The sequence below is a fragment of the Dermacentor silvarum genome, chromosome 7, assembly GCF_013339745.2.
Source record: "Dermacentor silvarum isolate Dsil-2018 chromosome 7, BIME_Dsil_1.4, whole genome shotgun sequence".
In the NCBI taxonomy this organism is placed as follows: domain Eukaryota; kingdom Metazoa; phylum Arthropoda; class Arachnida; order Ixodida; family Ixodidae; genus Dermacentor; species Dermacentor silvarum.
In genome coordinates, this window is record NC_051160.1 from 59,320,315 (window position 1) to 59,338,319 (window position 18,005).

The 18,005-nt window shown below is 49.5% G+C and overlaps 1 protein-coding gene across 1 annotated transcript in view; it reads right to left on the reverse strand.

Moving 5' to 3' along the window:
* Positions 1-12,710: 12,710 nt before the first annotated feature.
* Positions 12,711-18,005, reverse strand: part of LOC119458088 (homeobox protein Nkx-2.4) — a 29,250-nt gene continuing 23,955 nt past the window's right edge. The window contains 3 exon segments of the mRNA XM_037719903.2: positions 12,711-15,053; positions 15,818-16,109; positions 17,020-17,172. Of these exon segments, the coding sequence (XP_037575831.2) occupies positions 14,908-15,053; positions 15,818-16,109; positions 17,020-17,172 (591 nt within the window). The 3' untranslated portion in view covers positions 12,711-14,907.

The window sequence follows — 18,005 nt, forward strand, 5'->3', positions numbered from 1 at the left end:
CAATGGTTTTGGCATTACAGCCCCTGGCATCGAGCAACAATCCTAGAATTCTGATCGAATTCACCCTGGGGATCTTCTGGCCGTCACGCGTGTACACATCTATGGGGATCTGCTCGAGCGGCACGAGCCCCCGAACAGTTATACAGCCTTGCCGGTCTGTATAACATGAGCTCTGACTTGGTCGGGGAGAGTCGGAGACCCGTGTCCTCCAGGAAGGACTCGGTCACGTCCAAGGCCTCCTGGAGCGCCTGTTCCACGGCCGCCTCCGAGCCTCCCGGGCACCAGATCGTAATGTCGTCGGCGTACAGCGCGTGTCCTCTCTTAGGATGTTTCGATTTTCGTTATTTTCGCAATTTTGGCGTTTCTCGTATTTTGTAATGAAATAAAGACGTGGCGTAGTTGCATACTGTGTTTCTCTAGTTTGCGAGAAACCTTGTGAAAATTTGTCAGAGATAAATTTCAGCCTCATCACCTTAGGTAAAATACCCCCCCCCCCCCCCCCCCTAAAAAGATGCTGTTTTCGGGGTCGGTCAGTCAGTTGCTCAAAAACCAAAGTGTGCCAATTTTCCAAACATACTGTGGATGACAATTGTATACTAGTGGTACTAGTATTGGCGGGGTACAATGCCAAAAAACATTTGGCGGGGTACTACAGTGCGCTAACTTTAGAGTGATAGTCTTCGAATGTGTCGCTTGTATTCTTGTATTCTTGTTTTTATTTTAACATGCATTGCATGTTTGAATGCGTCTACTGTCACTATTATTGATTTATTGTAACACCCTTATGTAGTGCCCTATGGGCCTTCAGGGTACTTGAATTTAAAAAAAAAAGTGTTAAAATCTGCAAGTCGTTAAAACGCTCTTTTCCACCTTTAGTGAAATATTTTTTCCGAAAAAAAAATCTGTGCAATATTTCTAAAGACGAAGGTTGATTCCTTTCTACAGAGACGTTTTCCCCACCTCATACAAACATTTCACTGAAAACTAAAAATAGTTTATGCTGAGGTCACCTGACCCCGAGCTGATGAGGTGCAAATAGTTTCTCTCCCACAACTCGGTTAGATAGCTCTCGCGTGAGAGCACGTGTTCTTTACCTCAGATGAGATAATCGCCCTCGTGATTACGAAAATCCTTGAACACTAGCCAAAGAATACTTTTCGCTAGAATAAACAGTGTATTTTACTGTAAGTTTGAGGACACTTATCTCAAAACAAAGGACCGCTCAATGAACAATGGAACGAAAAATGTTAGGCATAACATTCAGATACAGGACGGAAGCGGTGTGGACCAGAGAGCAAACTAGGATAGCTGATATTCTAGTTGACATTAAGAGAAAAAAGATGGAGCTGGTGCAGGCTATGTAATGCGTAGGATGGATAACCGGTGGACCATTAGGGCCCATTCACACTTGCGACTAGGCGAGGTCGCGCGACCAATTGTGACTGGCGACCAGAAAACTACTCAAGACGAATGATGTTCACACTTACAAATGCGACCGACGAGTCGCTAAACCGAAATGTATCCCGATATGCCGTTCACGTCTGCTTGAAATGTCATCGCCGCGTAAAATAAGCGTCTGCGTATACGGACGTTCCTTCGCATCTGATTGGTTCAGCTGTTCTGCGACTGCGGTCGCGCGACTGAAAAATCGAGCAGTGAGCGACGGGCCCGGAATGATCGCATTTCGAGAAAAGCGACCATTTGCGACTACTTGCGACTGGTCGCTTTGCGACCAACTTGGTCGCGCGACCTTGCCTAGTCGCAAGTGTGAATGGGCCCTTAGAGTTACATAATGGGTGCCAGAGGAAGGGATAAGCGCAGTCGAAAATGACGGAACGTTAGGTGGGGTGAAGAAATTTGGAAATTTGCAGGCGCAAGTTGGAAGCAGATAGCGCGAGGCAGGGGTTACTGGAGATCGCAGGGAAAGGATCCTGCAGTGGACTTAAATATAGGCTGCTGCTGCTGCTGCCGATGACGATGATGATCTCAAAACTAATGCTAGCTCCGAAATTCGTTATACATGAGAACTCACCGCTTTTACTTCATCGATTGCAATAGATGTCTAAAGTGATTACGTTGAAACAGGTACTTGATCGACGTGTTCTCGATAATAAAGTATTCACGCAATTAATGTATCACGTAGTTACTTTGTATCATAAGCCAAATTCGATTTTAAGAATTCTGTTATCGTTACATATTTTTTTAAAATGAATTTTGCGAACGAGTGAGTAATTGCTGTTAATTCTGCCGACCGCGATGCAGGTACGACTGCACAGGTTTCATCGCACGCGGCGCCCAAGCCTTCCGCGGGAACTTCGGGCCACCCCGAATGCCCTTCCGAGGTGGTGCGATGAGGCCATTTCGACCACCGAGAGGCGACCGCGGCTACGGGCGCGGACCGCCGTTTCGCGGACGAGGACCTCGGTTCGGCCCCGGTCGCCCTCCCTTCCGTCCTCCCGCACGCGGTGGCTGGCCCATGTCGCCGCGGTTCAACCGTGGCGGCCCATCGCCACCGCGCAGGCCTTTCTTCAGAGGCAGGCCTCCTCAGCCGGGAAGACCGCCTAGATTTCCTTACGTACGAAGAGGTGGGTATGACCGAGGTCGAGGCTTTCGCAGAGGCTTCGGAGTCAGACCACCCTACCACAACGGCGGCGACCTCACGCGGCACAGCTATCGCCAAGACGAAGTCGGGGGTCGACGTGATTGTTCGCCGGAGACACCGCAACGTGAAAGCCCACGGTGTAGACCGCGCAGCCGTTCGGTTGCGCCTTCGCCGCGAGAGGAGGACTGGAGGTCGCAGCGGTCGCGAAGGGCCCGAGATAACTGTTGCCCCGGAGACGGCAGGGAGTTGCGCAGTAGCTCCGTGTCTGAAGCCAGCGACAGCGAGGGCCGTGGTAGAATGCGCTGCTCGCGAGATAAGGAGAGGGCCACGACGTCCAGGATACGCTCACGGAGCGTCGTTGAAGAGATGACGCAACGCATTACCACCAGGGTCGCGAGCGAAGCTAGGCTAACAGAGCGGACACGTGAGACCGGTGCGGCAACTCGAAGCGCATCGCGAGCTGGGACCGAGGCGCAAGCTGAGCGGCTGCGAGAAGATGACCGCTGCATGAAACGCGAGGATGCATTACCTGCGTCTTGTGCGCATCCTGCTCAGGCGAAGACGCAGACGGTTTCAATCAAGCCCACTGTTCGCAAAGTGAAGGCAAGGGCGGAACCTGCTGTTGACTCCACGAAGGTCAGAGCTCATGGAGCGACGGATAAAAGACAGAGCGCTGCTGCACGCAAGACTGAATGCGTCAAAGAGGTCTTTAAGAGGCGAGTCTCGACGACCAAACGTCCTGCGCTCGACAAGTGTGTACAGAAGGAGAAAAAGAAGGCAGCGAGGAATGTAGATCTCCTTCAGATTGCAGATCGTTCGTGTTTGTCGCCCAGCAGTGAAGACGCCAGTGACGATGCCGAAGTGCGAAAGGACACTCATCCTGCGACAAACACTTTGCGACCCGAGCCTGTGGATGACGGGCAGGAATTTCGACGATGCACGCCTGAAATCAATTCCTCACGGACGCTGTTGGCAAGTCCTGACAGTGCCCCAAACATTTGGCCGGAGCAGGCAGTCGGTGAAAACATGCCTTCTCAAATTATGAGTACCGCAGACCTTACAGTAACCACTGATGTCGCTATGATTGCTCCGGAATTGCGTAAAGGACCCGAGTCGAGCGAAGAACTCGAGTGTCCTGAGATCGGCGCCTACGAGGAAGTCGTAGAGGCGAAGGACGACGACGCGGCTTCTGAAGGCTTGCAGGAAACCTCGGGCACTACTGCATTTGTTGCGTCCGCTGGGACCTTGAATTGCGAATTTGACCTTGACACTGAATCTGAGCGTGGTTGTACAGATGATCAAAGCGAGGATGCTCCACTTGTAGACGGTGATCAGACAGCAGACACAGCTGAGGTGGTCAGCGCTAGCCTGCCTACACCAGCCAAAAATACGGACGAACGTTCGACGGACGCCAATCACGGTCATTCGACAGCGTCGGTGCCTTTGGTAGTAAGCGGGGCCGGCGCCACGGTTAGCCTGTGGTCGCAGTTGCGTGACCAGCCAGCGGATGGGCAGCACGATGACTGCAATGCTCCGGAAGAGCCATCGCGAGGAAATTGCCTCGCCGAGCAAGCTAACGCTTCCGTCTCGTCACAAGGCCCTGATCCTGGTGTGCACGACGCTTGCACCTGTGCTTGTTCGGCCACGTACGGCGATTGCGACGAAGACACTGTGTCCTTCGCGTCGACGGTGATCGATAATGACACCGACGACATCATTCGGGCGTCCGAGAGCTCCTCCGCCGTGGCCGGCGCAGGCCCGAGTCTGGAAGCGCCTGGTCCTTCGACGACCCCCTCCGGACCAAGACGAAGTGCAACGCAGCAGCACCAGACGCCGCCACGGGAACCCGGCCCTCCCGACGCCGGCGCCATCTGTGGTGCTTTCGCGAGCACTATCGAGGGCATCCTGTTCGAGCTGAATGCGTTCGCGGCGGTGGCTGCCCACGACATCTTGGAAGACGAGGCCGCCAAGAAGAAGACTGTCGCTTTGTACGCCACTGGCAGGCGCACCAACACGAGGCAGGCGTGCGCCGGCGAGATGCAAAAATTGCTTTTGACTGCGGCGAATAGTGCGCGTGCTCGGCGCGACAACCTGTCGAACGCTCTGCGTAGACTCGCGCGGTTTCAGTCGACCTTGCAGCCTTTGCGTCCAGACGTGAGTCCCACGGAGCAAGAGCGCGATGACCTGGCCGATGATACGGATTCCTAGATTCTAGGTCTTGCATTCCACCCATTGCCTAGCAGTACTGTTAAGAGGAACAGGAGGGTGGAGATGGACAGACGCTTTGGAACCGTCATCCGGAAAGAGAGCGCTATGTCAAGTGTTTTTCTTATTTCACGCAGGTCTTCTGTATACATATTCTCTTGATTCCGCGCGATGTCCTCAACTAGCCTTAGCTTAAAGTTCTAGCTATTCGCGGTCTTGCTGACATTGCTCTTTCAGTAATCACGTGCGTGCGATCTCAGTTGAAAGATATGTAACGTTGCCTCCAGGTGGATTTATACTATACTATATATGACTCCAAAGCAGTGCTTTCCCCTTATTGTTTCCGTAATTGTTGTTATTGAAAGGGGAGGGTTTTCATCAGTTTCATTCTTTGCGCTCTCTTTGTCTTCTGTACAATGAAACCATATTTTTTTTTGCGCTCGCCTTTTCATTACTCGCTCATTGTCTATTCTACGAAATAAAAGCTTTTGGCTACTAACTTGTGGTTTTACGTACAATTTGCGCCTCTAAAATCATGATTTGAGCGGCATGGGGCGCCCAAGCTGGGTCACGTGATTTTTCGAATACTCACTGCGTATTTATTATATCGCGTCACTGGACCAAATGACCCCTGTTGTATGCAAACTTTAAACGCATATTTCCGATCATCCAAATTTCGCAGTCCTGAACCAAAGCAAGCGGCACTTACACTGATGACGTACCATCGGCCTAATCGGGAAAGGAGTACTGGCACATGTGTGTTCGAAGCCGTAGAAAGTCCACCACATACCCGCACGTGAAAGGACCACACTTAACGAGTGTCAAGGTTGGGAACCACAGTGTAATTTATTGAGATGCTAAAGCTGGCTCGAAACGCAGGGCCAGGTGTCGTCGACATTGGTATACGACCATGTCGTGCCGTTGTTGGATGTCTACTGCATGCAGCCCCTTTGAAACGGGGTGGCGACAATAGCCACCTATAGCTTCCTTGAGCTAATCAGGTATCATATACATATAACTCAGTCACGCAATATGCCAATCTTTCTTTGATGTTCTCTATCTTCATTTCTTTATTTTTATTTTTTTTTTTCTTATTTAGAGAATGCTGCAAGCCTTGTAGAGGCCCATGCATGGAAGGACATTGGTACAAAAGGAAGGTCAAGTAAGATGTGGTGAAATGTATAAAATGAACAATGGCATAGGTTCATAGCAAAGAACAAACAATAGCTACACAGTAAATGCAACTCGCGAATGCACAGAAACTAAAAACTAAAAAATAAAACAAATAACGGCTAAATAAAGAGATAGTGCCCAGAAAAAAGAAAGTAAAAATGATGAATAAATAGAATTGTCCAGTGCAGCATGCTCAGCAGTCAACACGTTCAATACAATTTGTGCTAGTAAGAAGGGATGAAGGTAAAGCCTTACACTCGGTTATTGTGCGCGAAAACGATAATGCTTAAATGTGTTTGTGCTAGCGAAGTATGGGTTTAATGAATCAGCATGTTAACTTTTTACTATTCGATTAAAAAGTTGATTGATTGGGTTCTTTTTGAAATTGATACCCTGCCCTACACACTCGGAACCTTTCACAAACCAGGCTTCTTCAAACATACTGCCAGCTAGAGAACTACACTGCGAACAACAGGGTGTGCTCCGATTATCAGTCTGGAGCAGATGATCATCCCTTTTGAAAAGGGGCGGTGACAAATAGTCACCTAGCCCGCTTGATTTAATCAGGTATGCTATCTGTCGGATTAACAGACGCGCCACCTATGAGTGATAAAATGTAGCTCCGACTCGGTGCCGCGGAGCCAGACAGAACGATTGGCTTAATCGTGCCACAGGACGATTAAGATGCCGTTTGCTATGACGCTCTGCCATTCGCTTAGAGAATGCATGCTCTATAAGAGTAATATGTTACACCCGCCGCGGTAGCTTAGTCAACTAAGGCGTTGCGCTGCTGAGCACGAGATCGCAGGATCGAATCCCGGCCGCGGCGGCCGCATTTCGATGGAGGCGAAATGCAAAAAACGCCCGTGTGCTTGCGTTGTAGGGCACGTTAAAGAACCCCAGGTGGTCAAAATTAATCCGGAGCCCTCCACTACGGCGTGCCTCATAATCAGAACTGGTTTTGGCACGTAAGACCCCCGAAAGAAGAAGAGTAATATGCTACAAAATAATAAATGTAAGCAAGAACGGTGGTAGTCGGAAGCAAACTACGTTGGACGAGTGTGATTGGCAGGCACCCATTCAGTGACGGAAGCTTTTAGCATTTTTCAGCGAGCATCTCACTTTGCCACACTCGACCAAAATGACGTATAGATAGCTTTTCAGCTCATTGCTTACGATCGTGACGTCTCATTTTGTACGCCAGCCGATGGTCCACCGCAGCAGCCAGACAACTTCAAGGTCCGTTTCGGCTTGCTGTAAGTTCGTTTTGAGATCGTTTCCCCCCGTCGTTTTTCTAGCGTGTTGTTGACGTGTGCTGTGGAGAGGTGAACCTGTGATGTTGATGTGCTACGCACCTGGTTGTTATGAAAATTGTTCAAAGAAAAAGAAGACGCTTTCGTTTCCTAAACGTCAATGCGCTCGGCGCCACTGGATATGCGCCTCTCCTCGGCTCAATTGTGTTGCCTGTGTTGTAATCGTACGCGAAGGTAAGAAACCTTTAATGCGAACCATTCTTTGCATCAATCCAAGCCCTTTGCGGTAGAAGTCTGTAGGATAGGCAAGTTGGTAGGTACGTCGATACGTTGGTATTTACTGTCTCGCCAAATTCGGACCTTTGTAAAAAGAATTTGTGGAACCTCTGCCTTCCAGCGCAGCAGTCCAATCCTCCGATCACTAGACCACTGTAGCAATCATACTCCTCTCGTCCCAAACCGACTAGGTCTTTGAGACATTTGCCGTGAGTCGCGCGCAAGTTTCTCGTGTTCTTTGCTCGTGACAGCTCGCACTTTCAGACTTTGTGTTAGACTGTCCCCTACCCCATCCGGCATCAGCGATTAGCGCACGTTTTCTAATAACAGCTAACGCTACGTAGGAACTGTGCGACGCTGTACCTCCTTCATGATCGGCCCATGTTGAAAAGGTTTTAACGCTTCATCGCCGGAGTACCCAAATGTCATCGTAGTTTTAACATGCACCGCTTGGCATAGCCATATATGTACAGGCAGGGACAAAATATAACGGGATCTGCGAGCGCGTGCAAACTTCATTCTTGCGCCCTCTAATGAGACAGGGGTCTGGTATCAAGACATATATCTATAGCACTGCGCATGCGCGCCCTTTCGTTGCTCGGTTGTTTTTCAATACGGCCACGTCGCGATGAGTGCAAAAGATAACGCTACGAGCATCTTGTCTGCGTCGGCCAGCGTGGCATGCGACAATGCGCCACACGGATGGATGCTCATCCAAAGACTGCCCAAAAATCAAGAGATAAATTGCTATCCTCAAACGACTGGTTAGAGAGGGCTAATCCCACGGAGAAGCTGCTTACGCTATACGACGCACCGTACAAGACGGGGTGCTGTTCTAGGCAGGTTGTACCTAATGCATCACCTTCGAGCACAAGTAAACCTTCAAGCACGAAGAGGAATGAAACGGAGAAGTCTAACGCCGCAGGTGACTGGCCTGCGTCTCCGCGCACGCAGCCTGCCAAAGAACTTCCCCGCCTGATGTCTACTTCTACGCCTACTTCGGTTAATGAATATCAAGGGATGACTGACGGATCATTCCGAAGCTGCGGTCCCTAGAGAATGTAATATCAAAGAACACCTGAAACTCTAACCGTCGAAGTGGTTTGCAAGTGCTGGAAGCGCTGAGTTAGGTCCTATATAGCAACCCTCGAGTAGAGCCATGGCTGACAATCACCCATCGTTCCGCAAGGATCGAGGCCAGAGAAGCATCGATTATCCAGTGGAATTCCAGAGGACTTACATCTTGGACGCCTTATTTTCGTCAGCATGCATACTCTAACCGTTTCCCAGTCACCGTAATCTCATGAACAGAAATTATCCAACCCAATCCGGCTATCTGGTTACGAATCATGTCCTCAACCTACAGCGACAACAGCAAGGCCATTGTTCATTCGCCAGTAGCTCACGTCTTTCAGCCTGTGCCGCTTCATGATGAGAACCAGTACGTTTGCCTGACTTATAAAGAAAAGGCTTGCCTTTACGCAGTGGGTACCTGCTTATCCCCATCAACAGGGTTTGATAGCAAGAGACTAGAAGACATCTCGACCGCAAACCCTGGTTCATGGATTATCGTATGAGACCTTAAGGCCGACCACCCTTTTTTGGGAATCTTCGACATTAACGCAACGGGCCTGCGACTGGCTTCATTTGTATCTGATCATGGACTGTCCCTGCTTAATGATGGGAGCCCTACCTTTTTACTAGGCTCATCGTACAGCTGCTGTTTGGATTTGACGTTCGTGTCACGTCGCTTCGATACTCGTGTTAGGTGGTTTTATATGAACATTGAGACGCGTGGGAGTGATCATATCCCCAGTTACCTTAAGATTTGATAAACACAATTGAGCGAGTTCAGTGGTCTTCATTCAAAACCAGCGTGGAAGAAGCTTGTCGCAAAGGTCTCCCTCCTGGCTTTCAGCAAGCGGTCAAGTAAGCAATGCAGATTGCGATGTGCACGCTGACATGCTCTCCAACGTTCTCAGAATCCGATGTGCAGTTGAAGACACTACATACGATTTGTTGGCTTGCCGTGCGAAGATACCGACGCACAAAGTCCATCCATGAACTAAGGAGAGTCAGATGCACGCCTAAGAAGATCCAGCGCCGAATGGAGAAACTGGAGTATCAACGGCGGGCCAAATTTTGTGAATCCTTAGACCCCTGAAAACCTCTTCGTTATACATGGAGAACCGTGCGAGGCCTACGTGCATTTCCCGAACAATGCGCGCCATATTCAAAGCACTGGCGCTTTCCCAACTTTGAGAGGACATCAATGTAGCGGAAGATTTCTACAATAGGACTGTAGGTCAATCAACATACACAGGCTCCCTTGGTGCTGCCGCATTTCACCGCCTTCACGACCTGCCTTTCATCATCGAGGAGCTCGATGCGGCTCTTGCTTTGTATGGACCAGACGTCGTCTGGACCAGATGGCATATCGTGCCGCATCTTGTGCCACCTGGGTGAGCGAGCACGAAATGCGTTGCTCGATGTGTTCAATGAATCCTGACGGGATGGAAACGTTCAAGTGTGAAGACAAGCCGCTTGGTATCACTCCTCAAACTTGGCAAGTCTCCACTAGAGCTCACGTCATCCCGCCCAATTACTATAGCTAGTTGAGTAGGGAACGTGATGGAACGCACGATCTTTGCCAGATTGGAGTGGTAACTAGAACGCCACAGAGTTTATGCAAAAGTTATGGCCGGTTTTCGACGTCTCCGCTGGTCCATTCATAATGTCATCTATCTGGTCACTTATGCTCAACATCAGAAGGGATGTAAATGGTTATCTGTCGCTATGTTTCTGGACGCAAAAAGAGCTTATGAAAATGTTGTTCATTGTGCCATACTTGATGCTCTTGAATCGGTTGGCCTTGATGGTCGAGTGTACTGGTGGACTCGCAGCTATACTTAAACATGAGGTATTTCTTAGAGCAGACCGATGATGTTCAGACCTACTCAACACTACACACACCGTGGTATTCCCCAAGGTTGTGTCTTGAGCCACACACTATTCAACTTGTTCCTCTCGGTCTTGTGGAACGCATACCTAGTGCTGTCCATATATAAATGCACGCGATGACATCCACGTGTGGATTCATGTTCATTCATTCATTCATGTTTCGAGAGAAAGACAGTGCACACTGATTTGAGCCCGTGAATACTTACACCCCACCGTACCTGGAATAAGCACGGTGGAGCGAACAAAATCGGCTCATTTCTATAGCTTATGGAACCGCTGTAAAGATGGAAAAGGTTAGGTTAGGTTTTACGTAAGATTGGGGGGGGGGGGGGGCGCAAGCTTACGCGGTTGTTTCGGCCGCCGTCCCATCGGCACAATAGGGCTAGACGTACGTGCACTGCTCGATTTCACCATGGCTTAGACCCATCGCCACTTTGGCTGCGTGTGATGATGAATGCCACCGCCCACACCTGACTCGCGACAAACTTATATAGAAGCCTCTCCTACGACACCCCTACTTGGGGCTGTTTTCAGCGTCGTCGTCTGCTCTTACAGATGTGTCCTTATTTTTAAGGCTGCACTACCCTGGATGTGCACAGAGGTATGTGGTAGCTATAGCGAGGGAACGGCGCTCGCACATGCAAACACACACATTTTCACATCGAAAAAACAAAAACAAAACAAAGCGTACTGTAGAGTCACTACACCTCGGCTTCCTTCTACACCGCTGTCGGCGGCGGCGGCGGTGGCTGACAAGGAAAAAAGCCTCCTTGTTTGTAGAAAGTCTTTCCTGGCTTTCCACCTCCTTTCCACCTACTGTCTGCGCAGGCGTGCCTGGCTTTCAATCGACAACCACGCTATGTTAGGCTTCTCTTCCTTCCTTCTCTCTAGCGGGGTTCGGCAAAGCCGCGGGAACAAGAACGTAATGCCCGGCGTTTTCACCACACTGCCCGAGAGTCTTTCGTCGTCTTCGTCGGCGGCTGGCCGTTGGGTCAACATTTGCGCCGGCCCTGCCGTTCATGACATTCCGCGGCCCCCGCAGCAGGCTCGGCTAGGCTTGGCTCACGCGGAGGCGGAGTGCGCGATGACGGTGATGACGATGCGGTCGCCGATTTCTATGGGAGCGGACGTGTTTTTTGTATAGCGTTCTTCCTTTTACCCGCTCGTGGTGGCTTGTCTGTGTTCTTACTCCCCACCTCCCTCTTGTATCCACTTTCTTTCGGCCCATCGTTGCCGCTGTCTTTCGATTACTCGCTTCCATTTTGTGTCAGCGATAACGTCATAACCCCCCTTACTTTGTCTTCACGTCCTTTTCTCTCTGGTGCTTCACGGCGCTGCGAGTTAGTTGGGACCTAATCGGAGCTAAGGGGGGCGCGAGACCAATTGCCACGCTGGTCTTCCTTTCCTTGTTGCGACTACCGCGGACGCCGTGAGTGTTATTGGGAGCAATATAAAGCTAACTGTTCGTTGGACAGTGGATCCTTTCGTGCATCAGGGTCTCGCGCATTGTTTATACGCGCCTCCCGGCGCAGAATTAGTCGGTGCAGTCGGGTAGGCGGCTTACGCAATCGAGGCGTTGACGACGTCGTCGGCTTTCTCTTGCCCGAGTGGTCTGTCGAGCCCGTAGCGGATGGGAAGCACTTATTCTGGGCAAACAAATATACGGCGGGCTTATTGCCCACTTTTGCCAGCTTCCACTACTTCAAATGCACGAGGCTGTAGATTGTTCGAGATTGCTCTAATTTGCTTACTCTTGAATCTCTGAGAAAGAGGAAGTGCTTCAAATGCTGCAGCGCGCATCAGATTGTTTTCAGCAGTGACCGAGACATTTCTCTGAGTTAAAGGCTCGTCAACTCTGCACGGTTGTTGTTGCGTCTGTCGTGAACCTCAGTGTCGCATAAAATTTGACGTAGTGCTGTGTGTCGAGTTTTCGTTTGTGACTTACCTCGTCACGTGAAGCCTCGTGTACCTGGTGAAGCAACCGACGTCAATAGCTTTAAAGTCCTCTTTTGCTTATACTGCAATTTGTATGCAAAGCTTTCAGCTGTCTGACACCCCTCTCCCTTGTTTTTTTTTTTTCTAAACCGACTCACCTTCGCCGTTTTCAGCCAGCTCACTCGAGAGCTTGAGCCCAAGAGTGGTCTCTCACTAACACCGTTTGGTACTGAGCAGTCCTTAATCGTAATAGCCGTCGTCATAAATCAAGAACACACACACACACGCCAGCGTACACAGCATATTCAGTATGTATTATCATCGAGCTACTACAGGTATATGTACAAGGTTCCATCGAGCTACGTGACATACGTCGAATTGACGATGCAGCTACATGCAGCATCACTAAATCGTTGTCGAGAAAACCAGTGACGTCGCACTAAAGGACCTCCGCACGTCCACCCGAGTGTTGGTCGCGGCGCCTTTTTCTGTAAAGTCGTTTTAGTGAATCTGTCCTAAATGAGCAGATATTGTCGTAAAAGTCATGGAACACACAAATCAGGAATGCGAGTACATCGTTTATGACTTTCCGCTAAGGTTTTGCGTATAGAATCTGTACAACAAGTGCTGTATATAAAACAGTAATTAAAGGATCCTTTGGGGAACCACTTAATCAGCATAGACTGGGAGATATTATACGCTTCGTCAGCTGAAAAATACTTCTTATTAGCGGAGAAAATGAGAACGATAGCTGTCTTTTTCTTCTAATAAATTTTCGTGCCTTTACCGCGAAATTTTATACGTCATGGGCATTCGGGTATTTATAATGCAAGAAAATTCCATAAAATTGGCCAGGTCGAGCGCTGCTTTTTTTGTTTTCCGCAATGTAATTTGTTTTCTTATGAGCAATGTAATCAACTAAACTCAGCCAAATGCTTTCGAAACTTCTAACATCATCGCAAAGGTCGAGAATTATGAGACGGCGTGAAACAATGTAATTACAGAAATGTTGTCTATTAATCGAGCTTATAACAATAATTACAGCAACAATAAATAACAATTCATTGTTACTTATTCTTAATCTCCACGTACGATCACTCCCTTCTGTCTTTTCTTCTGTATTAGTACTTATGGCGTAACGCAGCGCTATACCGTCAATTGGGCCAGTAATCGCGATACCACATCGAATAGGGTCTTTACTAATACTGTCGTTTGAAACTTAGATCCGCTCTCTCATAGGCCATCTGGTTTATCCTCGGAAAATAAAGCATTAAACAATGTACTCACATTCCAAAGTATGACAATGTGGGTCTTTGGCCGTGACGGCAAGAATGATGCTGTCGTAACGTTATAGCTCGCACACAGAACGAACGTCCACGTAGATTGGCTGTCATCACTGACAGGCGTATTGGCCAGCATCAATAATACTTGGTAAAAGTTAACGCAGGATGACGCGTACGGCACTTACACTGTAACACGTAAAGTTCACTGGGGAGCAGTTTGGTTTTGTCTATCCCGGAGTCCCACTGCTCTTCCGTGGTCTGTGAGAGAACATTGTCTATGATTATCACACATCGCTGATCACCGCTGGTGCAACGTTCGGAGAGCCAGTCTGAAGCTGGACGAAGGAAAAAAAAAAGAGCTTTGGCACTGCCATTCGACATAGATTTTCGAGCACCTTGCGCGCAGCTTATTAGTTGAGAAAAGCCTCCAGTTGAGAAACCATGCCTGCAAGGCCATTTGGGAAGTTCGCGTCGACAGAAGATCAGCTCCGCAATTTCGGCGCACACACCTCACACAGGTACAACTATGTTGTGCCGTTGTCAGAGAGAATAGCGCACTGTTCTTTGTATATTTCGTTGCCGCGTTCTGTTTGTTGCGGCCTATGACTGAACTGCGCCCTCACAATGTCAGCAGAATCTTCCCTTGAAGTGATGTTTCAGAGCACCTGCTACTGGTATCTGTCCTTCAGAAGAAGTCAGCAGACTGCACGATGGCGGTAGCAAATTCACAGTGACAGTTTCTTGTGGATGGTACCGCTAAAGTAAGCAACAGAACTATTTCTGGTCCTTGATGTGGTATTCTTCTCAAACCGAAGGTTTGCAGTTTCATCGTGGGCTTCTAGCAGTCTTGGCCGACGCGCCACTTCGCGGCATCTACTACTATAGCAAGGTATGCCTTCAACGAGAAGGTGATCACTAGTTACGACGATGCTTATTCGCCCAGACTGCGTCAAAAGCCTCTTCAGACCGCCTGACCTCAGAGCACTATGTCGCAGAGGTCTTCATCTTGCGCCAGTTCCTCGGGCGCTCCTTGTCTGAGTGGCTGATGTCTCGTTCCGGAAGCGGCGGCGAAGCCCTGGTCCTCGTCTTCGTCTTCGTCCTCCTCTTCTTCGTCCTCGCTGAAGTTGCAGTCATCGTCGTCGGTGGCGACCTCTCTCTTGACGGTCGCCTGGGACGCCTCGTGGGCCCGCTGGGGTCACGAGGCGTCCCAGAGGTCCAGTCACCAGGTGCGGCCCTGCAGCTGCAGGTAGGACGGGCACATGGAGGTCATCGTGGCTCCAGGCATGCCTCCGGCTCCGGTGGCCCCTGGGTTGCCCACCATGCTTCCCGGGTTCAGGTCGACCGCTTGGCCGTACGAGGTCATGCCTGCGTAGCAGATAGATAAACTCGTTTAGAGACATGTCAACATTTTCAAAGGCTAACGAAATTGGAACAGTGCCTTGACGCCCCCTACTGCGCGATATAGACAGCAGCAGTTATCCTGGCAGAACATAGCGCATGAAGAATTCTTCTCTATGAACATGTTGTAATATATGACATTAGGGCGTAATGCTGAAAGAGTACGCAGCGTTTAAGAAATGATTTAAGCAACCAGCTGATGTGACTGAAAACCATTTGGAACGTTTTGTCGTATTCACCTTGAGGAGCGGACGCGCGACTTACTTTCTGCGGTCGTTTCGCCTTATACTCCGGCTTCGTTGGTAGCTTCGTCGTCCAACGTTTCTTTCTATTCCCATTTCCCCTGACCAGGCGCTGTGTAGCGAATGGCACCTCCTTAGCGTCCCTTACACTCTGTCACTGTGGTCCCAGATCTAGCGCTTGGTACGACCCCGTAATTAATTGAAAAGAGCACTAAGGAGATATATCTATGCTTCGTGTGGTAACGTATCTGACTAACTACATTTAAGCGCGTATCTTACACACCAACGTGACGCATAATAGGATATTTCGTGAAACTTTACAAGCAAAAGTCGTTTTTTTTTTTCGCAACTGCTCTTTCTATCCTAGCGACGCAACGAAGCGAAGGTTGGCCACCCTTTATCTCCTTGGAAGTAAACGCTCTTTTGAGTGTCACGCCTGCTTGGTCTCCTCAACACTTACACGATAAATGGCCGCACAGTACTACTCACCGTTGATGTTTAGAGGGCTGGAACTACTGGGAGGCGCCCCGCACATGACCCTAGCGCCGGGCGAGCTGTCCACCAGGCACGACCTGTGGTGGTGGTGCTGGTGGTGGTGGAGGCCTCCTGCGCCAATGCCGTTGCCGCTCCTTTGCGAGGATGAGGAGGAGGACTGGTGGTGCGAGGCGCCCACTCCACCGACCGAGGAGCCAGTAGAGGAAAGCAGGTCACCGACGGCGTCCTCCTCTCCCGAGGAATTGCCGCACGGCTTGCCGTCCTTCACCAGTACCGGCACGGCTACCTGGAAAGTCAGGCATGAAGAATGGAAGCAGGTTATCTACAATCCAACTGAACGGAAGCGAGCAGTACTTTGGTTTTGAAATCCCGAGGGCCGTATTATGTAATGATTCTTTGTTGCCCTTTCTTCATTATCAGCTATAGTCACTGGGACTGGTGGTAAAAAATGAATAGCATTGAATGGAAGAAATCCGTACTTTATACAGCCCCAGAGCACTCGTATAATCCGAGGCATTTAACTTTTGAAAGGAATAGACAACTTGACAGATCTAAAATAACAGGGCGTACGCGTGCGTCTTTGCAACAGCTATACCGTTTCATGAGGAACCAAAGGACGAGCGAAGAGAGGCCTTAACGTCTACCGCTCGCATTTCTGCGTGGCGTTGCTTTGACGGACAACCGATAAACGGTAAGTGTGAACGGGACGACATGCTTAGACTAGAGCTGCTGCCGGCTCGGAAATAGATTACGCGGGAAAGAAGGTATCAGATAACCCACGAAAGGATGGAACCGGGCTCAGACGGCCATGACGATCTCCGCTTGAAGCGACGTCAACGCCAGCCCTACAATTTAGTACCAGCTTGTTGTTCTTTAGGCAAGTTACGGTAAGTCAATCGGTCACTCGGTGCAAAAGTGTCGCGGCAAGATAACTCTTCAAGAAAGAGACAATGTAAAACGTATACGAGGCTGACGGCAAGCTGCGACTCGACGAGCTTACGTCTGAGACGACTCCGAGACGGTGCAAGGTGTCCGGAGACTATTCTGCGTCCTCATTTGTCATTGCAGATTACACGCCGCGGGCTTGGATTTAACTGTTTGTGATGACAACCGTTTCCTGCTTAGAAGGCTCCGTGACCCGTGTGTAGTGGTGGGAGAACTCAAAAATTGTGCGCGCGCATGCGCGTACAATGTACCTTTCTAGGGGAGTGCGACCCCTGGTGCGCCGCTGACGTCGCTCCTGCGCTGACGCTGTTGGTGCCGTGCTGCTGCAGCTGCTGTTCGGCCATGGCCTTCTCCTTGGCCTGCCGCTTGCACTTGTAACGGTGGTTCTGGAACCAGATCTTCACCTGCCCGGAGAACAAGGTGCGTTTGATTTTATACCGACGATGCTCATACGAGAAAGAGTTATGCAAAAGAAGACCGGAAGTTTGTCCCCCAATTCGTAACGCTGCGTGGCCACGAAGAAGTGCACTTCGAGGTCACGCAGATGCCGTGACAGCGGTGTAGCTTATCCCACCGTAGACCTCGGGCTTAAGTTGTGAAGATTCTAATGACTGGCTTTTGCCGTACAAGCCTATCTCACATTTTCGTTCAGACCTCGATCGACAAAACATGGCATGTTTGTGGCTCTCCCACTCTATGCTGATAGCATAGCAATGTAGCAACGATTCCAACTACTATCGTTTCATGTTCACCGACGTGGGCATGAACTAAAACTTGAACAAGTAAAAATAAAACAAAATTCTGAAACGAGTTCTTGTTTTTTTTTTTTTCGCACTGTGAAGTGCGTGCGACGTTGTCGCCACTAAGGCTGCACTCGGCGTTCTAACACTTTGAGCATATCAGTTTCGTGCATTTCCTGTTCCGTTTCTTTTCTTCCTTCTGCGCCTGGACTTACCATTGACAATGTAGCCTTCTTTCTCACATTTCACCCGTAAATCACGCACAACTTGGACCCGTTGTCTAAGGGCCATGACGTGTCTTAACTCTAACCGGTTACAAAAATATTCCGCACGACGCTCTCATGCATTCAGGTATCATAGTTCAGTTTTATAATCAGACCGATTATATATATACTATATATATATATATATATATACTATATAGGAGCTCCTCTCCAGGAAATGCATTACTCGAATCCAGCCTGTAGCCACGAGTTTTCTAACCTTATTTGTCAATC